The 20,847-nt window shown below is 43.2% G+C and overlaps 2 protein-coding genes across 4 annotated transcripts in view; both read left to right on the top strand.

Moving 5' to 3' along the window:
• Positions 1-20,847, top strand: part of rigi (RNA sensor RIG-I) — a 159,659-nt gene that overhangs the window by 2,695 nt on the left and 136,117 nt on the right. The gene's annotated exons all lie outside the window — the stretch shown is intronic.
• LOC139268925 (E3 ubiquitin-protein ligase Topors-like) overlaps positions 10,021-20,847 on the top strand; it is a 44,255-nt gene continuing 33,428 nt past the window's right edge. For both annotated transcript variants that reach the window (XR_011594135.1, XM_070887782.1), the window contains exon 1: positions 10,021-10,071. Coding sequence is in view for 1 of the 2 variants with exons in the window: in XM_070887782.1 (XP_070743883.1) it covers positions 10,042-10,071 (30 nt within the window). In the remaining variant the exon portion in view is untranslated. The remainder of the gene's footprint in view (positions 10,072-20,847) is intronic.

Here is a 20,847-nt window from a genome sequence, read left to right as displayed (position 1 = left end):
CGTATTGTCCAATAAAAATCACTGACTAGCTGCAGGAATGGCAATGGTGACACCATTTTAGCCATATGCACTAATTTTAGTAGTGAAAGGTCTTGCATACACTCTCAAAATACAAGTAAATGTACTTCACGAGTGTATTTACTTAACAACATCTTCCAGCATTCAGTAACCACGGATATTAAGCACTTGCGACGACCAAAAAACATTCACACATTGCTTTAGGTGTTACCATTTTACCAACAATGCACAAAATGTTTAAAAAAAAACACTTGCATACGCCATGTCAATTTAAGTATTGAGATCACATGCCTAACGATGGTGTTGATTATTTACTAATCAGAAATGCAATTAGCAACATCTGGATTTCCAATTCGCCACATGTGGCTAGCAATGTTCTCTCTCGATTGCGGTCTAAGAGCACAGTCCCTTTAAATTTGCTGCGTGGTATTTTGTAGTGGCTGATGAGTGGCCTGCGTGGCACCTCCTGATTGTAACGCACCTTGGAGGGAACATTGGTGGTTAGTGGCTAATGTATTGGTCAACACTGCACTAAGATGATGACGGGGATGGGAATCTAGAAGTGAGACTTGAGATACTGTAACTATTTCCACTGAAGAAAAGAACAGTGAGGAAATTTAATCGAGGTTGTTAACATTATAAAGGAGTTTTGATCGGGTGAATAGAGAAAGGCTATCTTGAGTTGGTCAACATAACCCAAATCAGTTACAAGAGCCCATTTGAACTCTTGGTTTTTCCAAAGTTCAGTCTGCAACCAATAGCAGCTTTATTGGCCTATTTTAATGTAGTCTTGACCCTACTGTGCTTGCTAGCTATCGACCCATCTCCAACCTCCCTTTCCTGTCCAAAGTACTTGAACGTGTTGTCGCCTCTCAAACCCGTTACCATCTTTCCCTGAATTCAGTTGTTTGAATCCCTTCAATCTGATTTTCGCCCCTGCCACAGTACCAAAACGGCTCTCATCAAAGTCACAAATGACATCCTTTGTGACTGTGACAAAGGTAAATTATCCCTCCTCGGCCTCCTGGACCTGTCTGCAGCCTTTGACACAGTTGACCACTCCACCTCCTCCAAAGCCTCTCCACCATCGTCCAGTTAGGCGGGACTGCATTCACCTGGCTCGACTCTTATCTAATCGTAGCCAGAAATTCTCCTGCAATGGTTTCTCTTCCCACTCTAGTGTTCCCCAAGGATCTATCCTTGACTCCCCCTCCTATTTCTCATCTATATGCAACCCCTTGGCGATATCATCTGAAAATATGGAGTCAGTTTTCACATCTACACTGACGACACCCAGCTCTATCTCTCCACCACTTCACTCGACCCTTCATTGGTCTATATTTTGTCAGACTGCTTGTCCGACATCCAGTACTGGATGAGCAGAAATTTTCTCCAATTAAATATTGGGAAGACCGAAGCCATTGTCTTTGGTCCCCTCCACAAACTGTGTTCTCTAACCACTGACTCCATCCCTCTCCCTAGCATCTATCTGAGACTGAACCAGACTGTTCGCAACCCAGGCGTCATATTTGACCCTGAAATGAGTTTCTGGCCACATATCCGCGGCATAACTAAAACCGCCTTTTTCCACCTCCATAACATTGCCCACTTCCGCCCCTGCCTCAGCTCTTCTGCTGCTAAAACCCTCATCCATGCTTTTGTTACCTCTAGACTTGACTATTCCAACTCACTCCCGGCTGGCCTCCCACATTCTACACTACCTGCAGCAGAGCTGGTCTCTGGTCATCTTGGTTAATCCTTGCCACTGGACCAAGACCTAGCTCTGTGAAGCCCGTGTGGTGGCTGGTGTGCAACGGTCACCACACATTTTTTTTAAAAATCCACGCACCGGTATCTTCCACCCTTCAAGGTGTAGTTCAGGATCTGGAATATTAGGTTTGAAACACCTGTGAACTCATGCCTTTTTGGCGTGGAAGCAAGTCATCCTCTAAGGTTAGTAAAGACAAACGTAGGTCCCCTGCAGTCAGAATCAGGGGAAGTCATAATGGGGAACAAAGAAATGGCAGACCACTTGAACAAGTACTTATGTTCGGTATTCACTAAGGAGGACACAAACAACCTTCCGGATATAACAGGGGTCAGAGGGTCTAGTAAGAAGGAGGAACTGAGGGAAATCCTTATTAGTCGGGAAATTGTGCTGGGTAAATTGATGGCATTGAAGGTCGATAAATCCCCAGGGCCTGATGGTCTGCATCCCAGAGTACTTAAGGAAGTGGCCTTGGAAATAGCGGATGCATTGACAGTCATTTTCCAACATTCCATAGACTCTGGATCAGTTCCTATGGAGGAGGGTAGCCAATGTAACCCCACTTTTTTAAAAAAAGGAGGGAGAGAAAACAGGGAATTATAGACAGGGCAGCCTGACATCGGTAGTGGGTAAAATGATGGAATCAATTATTAAGGATGTCATAGCAGCGCATTTGGAAAGAGGTGACATGATAGGTCCAAGTCAGCATGGATTTGTGAAAGGGAAATCATGCTTGACAAATCTTCTGGAATTTTTTGAGGATGTTTCCAGTAGAGTGGACAAGGGAGAACCAGTTGATGTGGTGTATTTGGACTTTCAGAAGGCTTTCGACAAGGTCCCACACAAGAGATTAATGTGCAAAGTTAAAGCACATGGGATTGGGGGTAGTGTGCTGACGTGGATTGAGAACTGGTTGTCAGACAGGAAGCAAAGAGTAGGAGTAAATGGGTACTTTTCAGAATGGCAGGCAGTGACTAGTGGGGTACCGCAAGGTTCTGTGCTGGGGCCCCAGTTGTTTACATTATACATTGATGATTTAGACGAGGGGATTAGATGTAGTATCTCCAAATTTGCGGATGACACTAAGTTGGGTGGCAGTGTGAGCTGCGAGGAGGATGCTATGAGGCTGCAGAGTGACGTGAATAGGTTAGGTGAGTGGGCAAATGCATGGCAGATGAAGTATAATGTGGATAAATGTGAGGTTATCCACTTTGGTGGTAAAAACAGAGAGACAGACTATTATCTGAATGGTGACAGATTAGGAAAAGTGGAAGTGCAACGAGACCTGGGTGTCATGGTACATCAGTCATTGAAGGTTGGCATGCAGGTACAGCAGGCGGTTAAGAAAGCAAATGGCATGTTGGCCTTCATAGCGAGGGGATTTGAGTACAGGGGCAGGGAGGTGTTACTACAGTTGTACAGGGCCTTGGTGAGGCCACACCTGGAGTATTGTGTACAGTTTTGGTCTCCTAACTTGAGGAAGGACATTCTTGCTATTGAGGGAGTGCAGCGAAGGTTCACCAGACTGATTCCCGGGATGGCGGGACTGACATATCAAGAAAGGCTGGATCAACTGGGCTTGTATTCACTGGAGTTCAGAAGAATGAGAGGGGATCTCATAGAAACGTTTAAAATTCTGACGGGTTTAGACAGATTAGATGCAGGAAGAATGTTCCCAATGTTGGGGAAGTCCAGAACCAGGGGTCACAGTCTAAGGATAACGGGAAAGCCATTTAGGACCGAGATGAGGAGAAACTTCTTCACCCAGAGAGTGGTGAACCTGTGGAATTCTCTACCACTGAAAATTGTTGAGGCCAATTCACTAAATATATTCAAAAAGGAGTTAGATGTAGTCCTTACTACTAGGGGGATCAAGGGGTATGGTGAGAAAGCAGGAATGAGGTACTGAAGTTGCATGTTCAGCCATGAACTCATTGAATGGCGTTGCAGGCTCGAAGGGCCGAATGGCCTACTCCTGCACCTATTTTCTATGTTTCTATGTTTTTAAGGGACTGCTTATGATGATGACACTACGTAAACTTGAGGTCGTCCAAAACTCAGCAGCCCGTGTCATAACTCGCACCAAGTCATGATCATCCATCACCCCTGTGCTGGCTCCCAGTTAAACAATGCCTCGATTTCAAACTTCTCATCCTTGTTTACAAATCTCTCCATGGCCTTGCTCCTCCCTATCTCTGTAATCTATTTCAGCCTCACAACCCCACACTATCTGCACTTCTCAAATTCTGCCCTCTTGAGCATCCCTCATTATAACTACTCAACCATTGGTGGCTGTGCCTTCAGCTGTTTGGGCCCTAAGCTCTGGAACTCCCTCCCTAAACTTCTCTGCCTCTCTACCTCTCTACCTCTCTTTCCTCCTCTAAGATGCTCCTTAAAACCTATCTCTTTAACCAAGCTTTTGGTCATTTGCCATAATTTCTTCTTGTGTGACTCGGTGTCAAATTTATCTGTTTTGTCTTGTAAAACTGCTGTGAAACGCCTTAGGATGTTTTACTACGTTAAAGGCGCTATATAAATAAAAGTTGTTGTCGTAATCAATGATAAGCTGATTCTTAACTTACAGGAGTGGAAAATCTAGGTGAGCAATTTTGTTTAAAATACTTCCCCTTTTTTTCTACAAGAAAATGATACTCTTAGCAGATTTTTTTTTAAAGCTGCTTTCAACCAATAAAAATGTTTTTTGAGCCTATCATCCAAATACACAAGGCAAAAGAAAAAGAAAGAACTTGCATTTATATAGCGCCTTTCACGATCACCGGATGCTCTAAAGCATTTACAGAAAATGAAGTACTTTTGGAAGTGCCACCACTTGTAATGTAGGAAACGCGGCAGCCAATTTGTGCTCAGCAAGATGCCACATCATCTGTTTTAGTGATGTTGATTAAGACGTAAATATTGGCCAGGACATCAGGGAGAACTCCCCTGCTCCTCTTCAAAATAGTGCCACGGGATCTTTTACATCCACCTGAGAGACCATCTGTTTAACGTCTCATCTGAAAGTCGGCACCTCCAACAGTGCAACTGTTCCTCAGCACTGCATTGGAGTGTCAGTCTAGATTTTTGTGCTCGAGTGTCTGGAGCGGGGACTTGAGCCCACAACCTTCTGACTCAGGCGAGAGTGTTGCCCACTGAGCCACAGCTGGCACATAAAGCACTTTAATATAAGGGAGACAACACTTTAATAGGAAAAAAAGGATTTGAATGGGTGAAATAGAATAAAATTGAAGTTAAAATATTATAGACAAAAGCAGTGAAGGCGAAACAACATGGAGACAAAAGTGTTCAATGTAAAACGTTGCTTTGTGTTAATGCAATAATCTATTACTGTAATTTTATTATTTGCTTTCAGTTAACACGCTGGTGTTAAAAAAATAGCCCCAGGAAGAAATGGGTTTCCCAGGCTCTGTCAGCAATCTAAGGTCTACCATTAATGTGACTGAGTAATTGAGTGTTCAAGATGGTAGATCAGTGTCTTGAAGTGCTTGGTGTCATGACTAACATTCTTCCTGTACCAAATACCACCCAAAAATAGAATAGTTTTCTTCTTTGTCTCCCTGAGTTCTAATATCACTATCTATACCCACTCCTTTTTAATTAGCTTACAGCCAAATTGGTGAACATTATTAAACCAAAACAACAATGTTGACTTAAAGTTAAAATAAATGGTTGTATTTATATAGCACCTTAATGTTATTTAAATGTCTCATAGCCATTATATAATTAATTGCTTTTGGAGTGTACTCTGCTGCCCATATCCTAACTCACGCCAAGTGGCGTTCACTCATCACCCCTGTGCTCGCTTACCCACATAGGCTCCCAGATGGGCGGCGGCTAGATTTTAAAAAAAAGTCTCTTCCTTGTTTTCAAATCCTTCCATGGCCTTGTCCCTTCCTATCTCTGTAACCTCCTCCAGCCCTGCCACCCTCCAAGATCTCTGTGCTCCTCCAATTCTGGCCTCTTGCGTCCCAATTTTAATCGCTCAACCATTGGCAGTCGTGCCTTCAGTTGCGAAGACCCTCAGCTCTGGAATTCCCTCCCCAAACCTCTCCGTTTCTCTATCTCTTGCTTCCTTTAAGTCGCTCCTTAAAACCTACCTCTTTACCAAGCTTTTGGTCACCTGCCCTAATATCTCCTATGTACCTAGATGCCAACTTTTACTACATTAAGGGCGCTATATAAATGCAAATTGCTGTTGTTTGCTGACATAAGTCCATGTACTCCAAAATAAATGAAATGTATAAAGGGCTTTTAGACATTTTAATAACATTTGGTGCTATACAAATACAATTATTTATTTTAATTTTAAATTAACATCATTGTTTCGCTTTAATAATGCCCACTAATTTGGCTGTAGGCTGATTAAATAGGTCGGTACTTTAGAGCTCAGGGAGACAAACTTTAAGTGAAAGTAAAGCATCAAAGAAAGTCCTTTACTGCTGTTGATTCACAGTTAATGCCTTTGGGCAATATACATGGCACAAAGTTACTAACACTTGCAGGTGAGATATTAATGAATATACAATTGGTGAGCTCGACAACTGAATAGTTGCAGCGGCTTCCATCAGGAATGGAGAGGCATTCCAAAACTGGCACCCAACTATAACCAGAGGAGCGATACTGCTCAATGATAGGACAGTATCTACCCCAGACACCTCCACTTTACATAGCTTCATGGGGAAGTCTCCGAATAGAAGGAACTGTATTTGAAGTTTTGTTTTGGCTGTTGTTCTTCTGAGCTCTTAATGTCACTGCCTGTACCAGCTAAGGGCCTGAAGGTTTTGGATACAGTATGATAATTCTACAAGGCTGTAGCCAGCAAAGCTCTTTATTGCTGTTAAATCACCGATTGTGTTAAAAAGAGATTTCAGGATTTATTTTTTAATAGATGGCTAAAGAAAGAAAGACTTGCATTTATACAGTGCCTTTCAAGACCTCAGGGCAGAAGTACTTTTGAAGTGCAGTCACTGTTGTAATGTGGGAAACGCAGCAGCCAAGTTGGGCAAAGCAAAATCCCACAAACAGCAATGTGATAATGACCAGATAATCTGTTTTAGTGATGTTGGTTGAGGGATAAATATTGGCCCAGGATACCGGGGAGAACTCCCCTGCTCTTCTTCGAAATAGTGGCCATGGGATCTTTTATGTCCACTTTGGAAAACAGACGGTGCCTCCATTTGATGCTAATCCAAAAGTGTAAGAAAGTTTGGCTTCAGATGGTCTAATGGTTTAAATTTCCAAATAGAATGATTTTGTTAATGGTTCATCTGTCTGAAGCCAGTGTTCGGATCGTCAGAAATCTAAAGTGTTTGCGTTTAGCTTCTTGGTAAACACCAAGTCCTTGTAATCTAGCTGAGAAGGTCCAGAAGGTCTTCGACTCGGTGTGATTAATAATTCTGATGTGTTATCTAAGCTGTTTGAAGGGAAGTGCTGTTTTGGAATACTTTTAAACAATATATAATGATCTTTGTGTATTTGTATATGTGTCCAATAATGTTGAACCCGACAGTGGAATTTGCTTGTTATTCAAGATTTTGCACACATACTTTATCGTGGCTTGCGGCTACAGACAGCAATCCTTCACTATTATCTTTGGATTCCCTCAGAATATGGATATTGTGCCTCTATTCCATAGATTCTTCTCCATCATCTGCTCCATCAGAAATCTCTTTTTCTCTTTTGAATTAATCCAAGTCTTGTTTACAATTAGTCCTAAATTAGACTTTGTAATGAAGTCACCTGGGGCTGTACGGTTGTTTGAATACATGGGATGTACCCATTTTGTTTACTCAAATTTAAAATTATCATCCTTGTGTTCCAATTCCTCCATGGCCTCGCCCCTCCCTATCTCTGTAACCAGCTCCGGCCCTCCGAGATCTCTGCACTCCTCCAATTCTGGCCTCTTGCGCATCTCTGATTTCCTTCGCTCCAGCATTGGCGGCAGTACCTTCAGCTGCCTGGGCCCTGAGCTCTGGAATTTTCTCACTAAACCTCTCCACCTCTCCTCCTTGAAGACGCTCCTTAAAACCTACCTCGCTGAGCAAGCTTTTGGTCACCTGTAAGGTAACTCCTTATGTAGCTCAGTATCAAATTTTGTTAATGCTCCAGTGAAGCACCTTGGGACTTTTTAACTACATTAAAGGTGCTATATAAATGTAAGTTACTTATAAACTGCAGAATGCTTCACGATAAGTTGCCTACCCTGACCTTTACCTCTCCAGGAAACTATGAAGCAAACTGAATATGGTTATCTATCTATTTGATATTTCGGTCACTCTCTTCACTGAAACCCGGAACAATTCCGAATGCAGAATTTGTGAATTAGACAGAAGCTTTGTGAAAATGTTGGATTATATAGAATGACATAAAATGTACAGCACAGAAACAGGCCTTCGGCTCAACTGGTCTATGCTGCTGTTTGTACTCCACTCAGACCTCCTCCCACCTCTTTATCACATCCTATCAGCATAACCTTTTATTCCTTTCTCCCTCGTGTTTATCTAGCTTCCCCTTAAATGCATCACATTGCTCCGACTGTTGAGTTTAATTCACTGCCATTTAAATCTACTAGTCGATCTCGGCCTTTACCCACAGAAAGTTAGGACAGAGTAAATTCACCTCCGATTGAATTGGTGATACTGTAGATACAGGTTTAGGAATCGAGACATCCAGATAAGGAGTAAGTGACACGCATAGGTAATTTAATATATTATAGATTTGTGCAGGTATTTCTAACTCATAGATAAGTTAGTTGTTCATTTGAGAACAAGCCTCTTGTCCTAAGCATAATCAAAAATTGATTAAAAAAAGACTTGCATTTCTATAGCGCCTTTCACAACCTCAGGATGTCCCAAAGCGTTTTACAGCCAATTAAGTACTTTTGAAGTTTTGTCACTGTTGTAATGTAAGAAACATGACAGCCAATTTGTGCAGAGCAAGCTCCCACAAACAGCAATGTGGTCATTACCAGATAATCTGTTTTAGTGATGCTGGTTTTAATTTTTTCAATTGTCCCCCAGTCTCAACAACTTTTTGAGGGCTAGATTTCCAGGTTTTCACTCATCATCGTAGGTAGTCCCTCAAAATTGAGGAAGACTAGCTTCCACTCTAAAAATAAGTCCTTAGGTGGCTGAACAGTCCAATATGAGAGCCACAGTCCCTGTCACAGGTGGGACAGATAGTCACTGAGGGAAAGGGTGGGTGGGACTGGTTTGCCGCACGCTCTTTCCACTGCCTGCGCTTGATTTCTGCACGTTCTCGGCGATGAGACTCTAGGTGCTCTGCGCCCTCCCGGATGCACTTCCTCCACTTAGGGTGGTCTTTGGCCAGGGACTCCCAGGTGTCAGTGAGGATGTTGCACTTTATCAGGGAGGCTTTGAGGGTGTCCTTGTAATGTTTCCTCTGCCCACCTTTGGCTCGTTTGCCGTGAAGGAGTTCCGAGTAGAGCGCTTGCTTTGGGAATCTCGTGTCTGGCATGCGAACAATGTGGCCTGCCCAGTGTGGTCAGTGCTTCAATGCTGGGGATGTTGGCCTGGTCGAGGATGCTAACGTTGATGCGTCTGTCCTCCCAGGGGATTTGCAGGATCTTGCAGAGACATCGTTGGTGGTATTTCTCCAGCGCCTTGAGATGTCTACTGTACATGGTCCATGTCTCGGAGCCGTACTGGAGGGCAGGTATTAGGTTACTACAGCCCTGTAGACCATGAGCTTGGTGGCAGATTTTGAGGGCCTGGTCTTCAAACACTCTTTTCCTTCGGCGGCCGAAGGCTGCACTGCGCACTGGAGGTGGTGTTGAATCTTGTCGTCAATGTCTGCTCTTGTTGATAAGAGGCTCCCGAGGTATGGGTCCATGTTGTCCAGGGCCACACCCTGGATCTTGGTGACTGGGGGGCAGTGCTGTACGGCGAGGACAGGCTGGTGGAGGACCTTTGTCTTATGGATGTTTAGCGTAAGGCCCATGCTTTCGTACGCCTCACTAAATACGTTGACTATGACTTGGAGTTCAACCTCTGTATGTGCACAGACGCAGGCATCGTCTGCGTTCTGTAGCTCGACGACAGAGGTTGGGGTGGTCTTGGACCTGGCCTGGAGGCGACGAAGGTTGAACAGGTTCCCACTGGTTCTGTAGTTTAGTTCCACTCCAGCGGGGAGCTTGTTGACTGAGGTGGAGCATGGCAGCGAGGAAGATTGAGAAGAGGGTTGGGGCGATGATGCAGCCTTGTTTGACCCCGGTCCGGATGTGGATTGGGTCTGTAATGGATCCGTTGGTAAGGATTATAGCCTGCATGTCGTTGTGGAGCAGGCGGAGGATGGTGACGAACTTTTAAGGGCCTCCGGAACGGTTCAGATTTTCATTATCCTGTGTGTGAATAAGTGCTTCTTGACATCGCCCGTGCTCTATTTTTGAAGGAGGGTCTGTTTTATGCTGTCATTTAAATATTCAGCCTGCTAGTGCAATTGAACATAAAGCTTCTGAAGACTGAATACCCCTATCTTGTTACTGTACATGGGCTAATAAAAGTGATTATTTTTCTTTTACTAAGGCAAAGTTGTATTGCCTCCTCTTAACTTTCCTATGCAAAGAGATAAAAGAAAGCGTGACTAACTGATCACTGGCTAATCTTATTAGATTCTTTATACTTCTTGTTGGGGGTGGTCACTGGAGAATGTTGCCAAACTCAAAACTTATTTTAAACAAACTTGCTCTTTTTTATAATCTCAAAGCCAACTGAGGGACAAAAAAAAATGTGACATTTATGATCAGATGTTGTTTTCTACAATACACTTGATCATTGAGAATTAAAATTAAGCCTTACTGTTGTGTTTGGTGACTGCTGTTCTGAATATGTCATTCAGGGGATTTTTAAATTTAAATAAAACTTCTAATTGGTGGAGATGTGTCCTACTTTGCACATATACATAGCAGCAGGTCTCCTTACGAATCTGCTTCAAATGAGCCTAAGAGGAGACTAGAGTATACACTCAGTTGAGTGGTGAACACAGATCATTTTGGTGTCATTCTCTTCCAGATATGATTTCTAATGTTAAAGCACTTTTTGTCTCCACCGTAAATTAGAGTTTTATATCCATGGCAAGAGATTGAGTAGATTGGGCCTATACCCTCGGGAATTGAGAAGAATATGAGGTAATCTCATTGAAACACAAGATTCTGTGGGGGATTGACAGGTTTGATCATGAGAGTCGAGAACATAAGAATATAAGAAATAGGAACAGGAGTAGGCTATACAGCCCCTTGAGCCTGTTCCGCCATTCAATAAGATCATGGCTGATCTGATCATGGACTCAGCTCCGTTTCCCCGCCCGCTCCCCATAACCCCTTATACCCTTATCGTTTAAGAAACTGTCTATTTCGTCTTAAATTTATTCAATATCCCAGCTTCCACAGCTCTCTGAGGCAGCAAATTCCACCCTCAGATTTACAACTCTCAGAAGAAATTTCTCCTCATCTCTGTTTTAAATGGGCGGTCGCTTATTCTAAGATCGTGCCCTCTAGTTCGAGTCTCCCCCACATCCTCTCTGAATCCACCTTGTCAAGCCCCCTCATAATCTTATACGTTTCGACAAGATCACCTGAAGTCCAATGAGTAGAGGCCCAACCTACTCAACCTTTCCTCATAAGTCATCCCCGGAATCAACCTAGTGAACCTTCTCTGAACTGCCTCTAAAACAAGTATATCCTTTCGTAAATATGGAAACCAAAACTGCACGCAGTATTCCAGGTGTGGCCTCACCAATATCTTATATAGCTGTAGTAAGACTTCCCTGCTTTTATACTCCATCCCCTTTGCAATAAAGGCCAAGATACCATGGTCTTTCTGATCACTTGTTGTACCTGCACACTATCCTTTTGTGTTTCATGCACAAGTACCCCCAGGTCCCGCTGTACTGCGGAACGTTGCAATCTTTCTCCATTTAAATAATAACTTGCTCTTTGATTTTTTTCTGCCAAAGTGCATGACCTCACACTTTCCAGCATTATACTCCGTCTGCCAAAATTTTGCCCACTCACTTAGCCTATGTCCTTTTAGTCTGGGAGATTAGCTGATAGTCATACTCACAGAATAATACCGGTCAGGCGGTTGCTTGGCTTGTCTGGGGGACAGCACTCCCTACTTTGGCACCAGTCCCCAGATGTTAGTGAAGAGGACTTTACAGGGTTGACTGAATTGGTTGTACCTTTGTCGTGTCCTAATCCAATGCCGAGGTTGCAGGTGAGTGGTCTGTCCAGGTTTACTCATTTTTTTTTGTCATGGTTTGATGCAACTGAGTGGCTTGCGAGGCCACTTCAGAGGGCACTTAAGAATCAACCACATTGGTGTAGAACTAGTCACATATAGGCCAAGCCAGGCAAGGAAGGCATGTTTTCTTCCCCAAGAACATTAATGAACCAGTTGGGTTTTTAATAACAATCAGCCAGCTTCATGGTGACTGGTTCTTTATTGTATTCTCATACCAGCTCGCTCTTCCAGATTTTTTTCTAAACTGGATTCAAATTCTCAATCGGATTTGAACTAATCGGGATTATTAGTCTAGGCCTCTGGATTACCAGTCCTGTAACACACTGGAAGGTTTACTTTTTGGATACAGTATACAAAATAAAGACTAGCCTTTTGTAAATGCAGACATATGCAATCACTCAGTGGTTCTGAATTTACCTCTGTATTTGTGGCTAAGACACTTATGCAACAACTAAACTACTAACCACGGATCTAATTGTTATTAGATATGAACTACAAACGCATAGAAATATTTTGCTATTTCAGGGGTCATATTCTCAGGATAGGGGTCGGCCACTTAGGACTGAGATGAGGAGAAATTTCTTCACTCAGAGGGTTGGGAATCTTTGGAATTCTCTCCCCAGAAGGCTGTGGATGTTCAGTCAGAGTGTATTCAAGTCTGAGATCAATAGATTTTTGGACACAAAGGGAATCGAGGGATATGCAGATTGGGCAGGAAATTGGCGTATAGGTGAAAGTTCAGCCATGGTCTTATTAAATGTGGAGCAGGCTTAAAGGGCCATATGGCCTATTCCTGCTCCTAACTCTTACGTTCTTATGAGAAGATGGTTGAATAATTTGTATTTGGGCAGTAATTGTGTGCTCAGCCTTGCAAGAAAATAAAGATTGAATTTTGGTGGTGTATTCTACTTAACATGCATTTTTGAAGGGAAGCCAAGTTTTTATTCATTAGAAAATAAGAAAAGTCTTATTCAGCACGTGACTTCAATAAACCATTATGACCAAATTGTGGCAAGTCCGTGACAGTGTTAAAATACACCGCACCAGCTCTATGTTTCAGCTGAAAAAACACTTTTTAAGAGTGCATGTGAAAGTAATGGCCTCGGTGCTCACAGTAAAGTATTAAAAATGGCCTGGGTGGTGCAGTGAGACAACAAACTGTCCTTTCAGCTAATATCTCGGTTTGACTGCAGTCTAGACTGATAAGATGAAAATATCCTCTCTCTCTGCCACCTATAAAAGCCTTGCGTGAAATGTTTGGGCAGGTCTCCCCGCAAATGTCTCGTGGACCCACATCCTCTAAACTGACAATCTCACAGAGAGGCTACAAGATGGCTGATGTGGGTAAAAGGCAATGTCACACTGATGTAATGTATGGTACCTTGTTAGGCAGAGTAGAGAGAACTGTATTCTGCACACAGTAGTTTTATAACTGGCCTGGGAGCTTGCAGAAGGTGAAAAGGTGTTCACAAACAGAACACCTTCAATCTTCCATGTACTGATGGTGTGAGCACAGGTGCCAGGTCAGTCACAATGAATCAGTGATGTGACATCAGGAATGTTATCCTCTTTTCTGCTATACTATAGAAACATAGAAAATAGGTGCAGGAGTAGGCCATTCAGCCCTTCTAGCCTGCACCGCCATTCAATGAGTTCATGGCTGAACATGCAACTTCAGTACTCCCTTCCTGCTTTCTCGCCATATCCCTTGATCCCCCTAGTAGTAAGGACTACATCTAACTCCTTTTTGAATATATTTAGTGAATTGGCATCAACAACTTTCAGTGGTAGAGAATTCCACAGGTTCAGCACTCTCTGGGTGAAGAAGTTTCTCCTCATCTCGGTCCTAAATGGCTTTCCCCTTATCCTTAGACTGTGACCCCTGGTTCTGGACTTCCCCAACATCGGGAACATTCTTCCTGCATCTAACCTGTCTAAACCCGTCAGAATTTTAAACGTTTCTATGAGATCCCCTCTCATTCTTCTGAACTCCAGTGAATACAAGCCCAGTTGATCCAGCCTTTCTTGATATGTCAGTCCCGCCATCCCGGGAATCAGTCTGGTGAACCTTCGCTGCACTCCCTCAATAGCAAGAATGTCCTTCCTCAAGTTAGGAGACCAAAACTGTACACAATACTCCAGGTGTGGCCTCACCAAGGCCCTGTACAACTGTAGCAACACCTCCCTGCCCCTGTACTCAAATCCCCTCGCTATGAAGGCCAACATGCCATTTGCTTTCTTAACCGCCTGCTGTACCTGCATGCTAACCTTCAATGACTGATGTGCCATGACACCCAGGTCTCATTGCACCTCCCCTTTTCCTAATCTGTCACCATTCAGATAATAGTCTGTCTCTCTGTTTTTACCACCAAAGTGGATAACCTCACATTTATCCACATTATACTTCATCTGCCATGCATTTGCCCACTCACCTAACCTATCCAAGTCACTCTGCAGCCTCATAGCATCCTCCTCGCAGCTCACACTGCCACCCAACTTAGTGTCATCCGCAAATTTAGAGATACTACATTTAATCCCCTTGTCTAAATCATTAATGTACAATGTAAACAGCTGGGGCCCCAGCACAGAACCTTGCGGTACCCCACTAGTCACTGCCATTCTGAAAAGTACCCATTTACTCCTACTCTTTGCTTCCTGTCTGACAACCAGTTCTCAATCCACGTCAGCACACTACCCCCAATCCCATGTGCTTTAACTTTGCACATTAATCTCTTGTGTGGGACCTTGTCGAAAGCCTTCTGAAAGTCCAAATATACCACATCAACTGGTTCTCCCTTGTCCACTTTACTGGAAACATCCTCAAAAAATTCCAGAAGATTTGTCAAGCATGATTTCTCTTTCACAAATCCATGCTGACTTGGACCTATCATGTCACCTCTTTCCAAATGCGCTGCTATGACATCCTTAATAATTGATTCCATCATTTTACCCACTACTGAGGTCAGGCTGACCAGTCTATAATTCCCTGTTTTCTCTCTCCCTCCTTTTTTAAAAAGTGGGGTTACATTGGCTACCCTCCATTCGATAGGAACTGATCCAGAGTCAATGGAATGTTGGAAAATGACTGTCAATGCATCCGCTATTTCCAAGGCCACCTCCTTAAATACTCTGGGATGCAGTCCATCAGGCCCTGGGGATTTATCGGCCTTCAATCCCATCAATTTCCCCAACACAATTTCCCGACTAATAAAGATTTCCCTCAGTTCCTCCTCCTTACTAGACCCTCTGACCCCTTTTATATCCGGAAGGTTGTTTGTGTCCTCCTTGGTGAATACCGAACCAAAGTACTTGTTCAATTGGTCTGCTATTTCTTTGTTCCCCGTTATGACTTCCCCTAATTCTGACTGCAGGGGACCTACGTTTGTCTTGACTAACCTTTTTCTCTTTACATACCTATAGAAACTTTTGCAATCCGCCTTAATGTTCCCTGCAAGCTTCTTCTCGTACTCCATTTTCCCTGCCCTAATCAAACCCTTTGTCCTCCTCTGCTGAGTTCTAAATTTCTCCCTGTCCCCGGGTTCGCTGCTATTTCTGGCCAATTTGTATGCCACTTCCTTGGCTTTAATACTATCCCTGATTTCCCTTGATAGCCACGGTTGAGCCACCTTCCCTTTTTTATTTTTACGCCAGACAGGAATGTACAATTGTTGCAGTTCATCCATGTGGTCTCTAAATATCTGCCATTGCCCATCCACAGTCAACCCCTTAAGTATCATTCGCCAATCTATCCTAGCCAATTCATGCCTCATACCTTCAAAGTTACGCTTCTTTAAGTTCTGGACCATGTATCAATGGGGTTCTGATAACACAGCTTGATGTTTTGCCTTGTTGGCCAGTTCTTTCCCACGCTAGAGCAGGACAATCTAGCGTTGTTTGTGGGCGAGATACTGTTCTATGTTGAGTGTTGCGTCTTTTCAGTCATTCATGACATAAGAGTTCTGAGAAAGAGGAGAACCAAACATCCTGACTTTTGTTTTCAGGCACTGTATCCAGAAAGGAAAGGTTTGCCATGAAGAAATGAGCCCATGTCAGACAAAGGCCTCTCAGATTCCTTCACCAATAAATTTTCAACTTCTTTTAAACTGCACTAAGTAAAAATGCTTGAAGCTGGGAAAATACACTCAATGTATTTGTCAACAAATTGGATGCTGTCTTAGGTTGAAAGGAAACTCTGATCACAAGGTCTGCTCGTGTTAGAAGGTTTGATCCGTCTACAGTAAAATATTTCTGTAGTTGAGTGCTTACACTGCTAGCTGCTGCACTGCTTTGCTGTAAATTACAGGTTCAAAACTTCTGAACAAACCCATAGTGTAGTATGTCTATTATTCCAGATGAGTCTGTATACAGTCAACAGTTCTATAGGAAAGTCCCAGCGTGGTAACATTAACGCATTGAAAACTGGACACACAATTGGGTGCTTTACGTTAGATTTTTAGCCACGTTTCTGGATATCGGTTTCAGTAAATCTTTTTGAGATCGCTGCACCTCTCTTTACATTGTTTCTGTTAATCAGTGTTCTTCTTTGCCCATCCTACAGTACTTCCATCCTAGCTTATCCTTTCCTGTGCTGCTGTGTAAGCACAGTGATTACTGAACCTTACTAGTAATAGTGATTTGAAAAGACTAAAAATGTGGCAGCCAGCTGGTCTGCCCTCTCCGCTATAAGATCCCACATGATGGGGAGGATAAGAGGAATGACATAGAATTTAGAGCACGGAAATTGGCCATTCGGCCCAGCTGGTCCATGCTGTATTTATACTGCACACGAGCCTCCTCCCACTCTCTTTCATGTCGCCCCATCAGGATATCATTCTATTCCTTTCTCCCTCATTTAGTTACACAAAAGCAAAATATTGCGGATGCTGGGATCTGGAATAAAAACAGAAAATGCTGGAAATCTCAGCAGGTCAGGCAGCATCTGTGGAGAGGAAGCAGTTAACGTTTCGGGTTGATGACCCTTCGTCAGAACTGGAGTGTTTTTTTTTAAAAAAGATTCTTAACAAGCGCTGAAAGGGGGGAGTGGGGGAAAGAAAGAACAAAAGGGAAGATCTGATAGGTTGGAAGACAAAAGAGATTAGAGAGACAAAAGGGATGATTGATGGCCCAAATTCAAATGGTGATGCCAGGAGTTAGAAAAACATTAGTCGAGATAGGGTGTGAATGGTGGGGTTATGACCAACTGTTCCAGTCGTACTCGGCTCCCCTCCCTCACCTCTTTTTCCAATACATTGATGACTGTATTGGAGCCAATTCCTCCAACTCTTCCCTTCCTCGACTTCTCCGTCTCTATCTCTGGGGATAGGCTTTTGACCAATATTCACTATAAGCCCACTGACTCCCACAGCTACCTGGATTACACCTCCTCCGAGCCCGCATCCTGTAAGGACTCCATTCCATTCTCCCAGTTTCTCCGTCTCCGTCGCATCTGCTCTGACGATGCCACATTTCACACTAGTGCCTCTGACATGTCTTCCTTTTTCCTCAACAGAGGATTCCCCTCCGCCATGGTTAACATGCCCCTCGACCGTGTCAGTTCTGTTTCACGCACTTCTGCTCTCACCCCTTCCCCTCCCTCTCAGAACCATGACAGGGTTCCCTTACATTGGGGAGACCAAGCATAGATTGGGTGATCGCTTTTGCGGAGCGCCTCTGTTCAGTCCGCAAGTGTGACCCTGAGCTTCCAATCACCTGTCACTTTAATTCTCCACTGCATGCCCAATCTGACCTCTCTGTTCTCTGTCCCCTACACTGTTTCAACGCAAGCTCGAGGGACAGCACTTCATCTTTCGTTGCGACACTTTACAGCCTTCTGGACTCAACATCGAGTTCAAAAATTTCAGAGACTAACGGCTGCCAATCTTTGACTCCCTTTCCTTCCCCACCCCCTTCAGAGCCTGTTTGTTTCTTTTTTTCTCCTTGTCTCTAATGGCAATTGGTCATAATCCCACCATTCACATCCTATCTGGACATATTTTTCTAACTCCTGGCATTACCATTTGAATTTGGGCCATCATCCCTTTTGTCTCTCTAATCCACCCTATCACAGACATTCCCTTTTGTTCTTTCTTCCCCTTTCAGTGTTTGTTAAGAATCTGTTCTTTTCGAACACACTCCAGTTCTGACGGAGGGTCATCGACCAAAAATGTTAACTCTGCTTCCTCTCCACAGGTGCTGCCTGACCTGCTGAGATTTCCATCATTTTCTGTTTTTATCCCTCATTTACTTATCTAGCTTTCTCTTAGATGCATCTATGCTATTCATCTCCACTACTCTACGTGGTAGCGGGTTCCACATTCTCACCACTCTCTGGGTAAAGGAATCCAGGTGTGTATGTATGTGTATTTTTTATATATATCACACGCACATACACAAACACACACACATTTCTATTGAGACTTGTTATAACCTATTGATTTTTGTAAAACATTAAAAAGTTGCAGGATGTCCTAGGCTATAGCAAGTTATGATTTCTACACAGAAAGCGTTTGGGTGGGGGGGGGGGGGGGGAAGCGCCTCGAGATGTTTTCCTACATTAAAGTTTATAGGGCTAGACTTTCCCTAAAACCCCTTGACGCCCGATTGTCACCCAGAAAAAAAAGCTAATATTTTGCAATTAACACTGGTGAAAATTTCCATAATTAAGGTAAAAATTATCACCCAGCGAGAAAATGGATCTTACACCAATATTCTCGGTGGTTAAAGGCGAAAGAAACTAGGTGAAACCGGCGGTTCTTACAGGAATGGATGGTAAGTACTAAAATTTAGTCCAAGGCTGCGGTGGGGGGGGGGAGGAAAACTCAAAAATATTTTTTCAATTAAACAAAAAATAAAAAGTTATAAAACATTCTCAAGACACATTAACGCAATTGCTGTTTTAGAATTAAAAAAATTTTAAAAAACCTTTAACTTGCCTTTCTTTGCAGGGTACTCACCTACCGCCCTGTTCCGGCAGTATTTCATGGGCAGTTTCCTCTGTGATTTGTATGGGTCCTCCACTGAGGCAAAACTTAGATCCTGGCGGTTTTCTCGGCGGTGCACATGGGCGGTTTGCTACCCGGCGGTCTTTTCAAAATGTGGGTGGAACTCTTTTTTTAAAAAATAAATAAATAAAGAGAGAACTTTTGCTGGGCGGTTTTTCATCAAAAAACAGCTGTACTCCGAGAAAACTGTTGAAAATGAAGGCAAAATTCTAGCTCATTATTGTTAGTTATAATGTTAGATGCACTTATCGGAGTCATGGAGATACTAATATTAAAGTTGGAGATCTAGATTTTAAATCCAGTGGACTGACCTTGGCACTCGTACTTATCCTGGAGTTTTATCATTCATCACTGGTCATTCTCATGGTTGTACGGAAAGCTGATGGGAACAGGCGAGGGAGAGAGGAGGTCACCTCATCCGCATTCTTTAGCTTGCTTTGTGGCAGATAGATTGAGGAATAACAGTTATGTGTGCAGGTTAAACTAAACTTCTGGTTGAGAAGGCGAGTGGGATGTGTGTATTGTCTCCGGTTTCTTCTTCCCCCTCCCCCCCACCTCTCTCCAGAACCCAGACAGTCCCTTCTCCATCCATACAGTCTCAAAAGAATGTACAGTGGCAGGGTCACTATATTTCCCTTTACTACATACATGCTACCTGGGATATTGAACTTCAGACTTCAGTTGAGTGGTGCTACATAGCTGCAGTTACTTCTACCAACCCACAATGATATTGCTGACCTCGACAAGGTAATTGGACAACTCTTCCATGGTTCATTAAGCTTGAGGGAACTTGGATGTGAGAACAGGGAGGATTCAATTGCTTTGGAAATTTGAATATATTGGAGGGAAAGTGCAAATGCTACTGCTTTAATTTGTGGTCCTCAGTGTCAGTAATGGATTGTGTAAATTTTTACATTTATGATATTTGGTTGTGTTTTCCAAGTTGGCTAGAATGGATTGAAGTCCACAGTATTACTTCCTGCATGAAATTGAAATCACTGTTATTTCAATCCATAATGGCAACCCAAATATCAAAGCATCGCTGCACGTACTCTTTTTTTTTAAATTCATTCATGGGATGTGGGATTCGCTGGCAAGGCCAGCATTTATTGCCCGTCCCTAATTGCACCTTGAGAAGGTGGTGGTGAGCCACCTTCTTGAACCGCTGCAGTCTGTGTGGTGAAGGGGCTCCTACAGTGCTGTTAGGAAGAGAGTTCCAGGATTTTGACCCAGTGACGATGAAGGAACGGCGATATAGTTCCAAATCAGGATGTCGTGTGATTTGGAGGTGCTGGTATTCCCATGCGTCTGCTGCCCTCGTGCGCCAGCTGCCCTTGTCCTTCTAGGCAGTAGAAGTTGCGGGTTTGAGAGGTATTGTTGAAGAACGCCCACAAAGATGCAGATCCTGGTTTCAGCTTCAGCTATAAGTTGTTGAGAATTTGGGACCGAGGGAGGAAGAGCCAGGTAGACGAACTGTCTGAAAATCTTTAGGCTTGACTGGGTAATTATTTGGCATGTAGAGCTACAGAACATAAGGGTTACATAGAATTACATAGTATGTACAGAACAGAAACGGAATGCTGTCACATACACAATTAAGAAAGATAGGCAATTAAGTAACCTCTTGTTTTTGGATCAAACTGTCTATAAACTCTAGATTATTTCAGCTCTCGTATCTTGCATAGAATTTTACAGCACAGAAACACGCCATTTGGCCCATGCTGGAATCTGAAACAAAAAAACAGAAAATGCTGGAAATAATTAGCAGATCAGGCAGCATCTG

The sequence above is a fragment of the Pristiophorus japonicus genome, chromosome 1 (genome assembly GCF_044704955.1).
Source record: "Pristiophorus japonicus isolate sPriJap1 chromosome 1, sPriJap1.hap1, whole genome shotgun sequence".
Lineage (NCBI taxonomy): Eukaryota > Metazoa > Chordata > Chondrichthyes > Pristiophoridae > Pristiophorus > Pristiophorus japonicus.
This window is presented reverse-complemented; position numbering and strand designations above follow the sequence as displayed.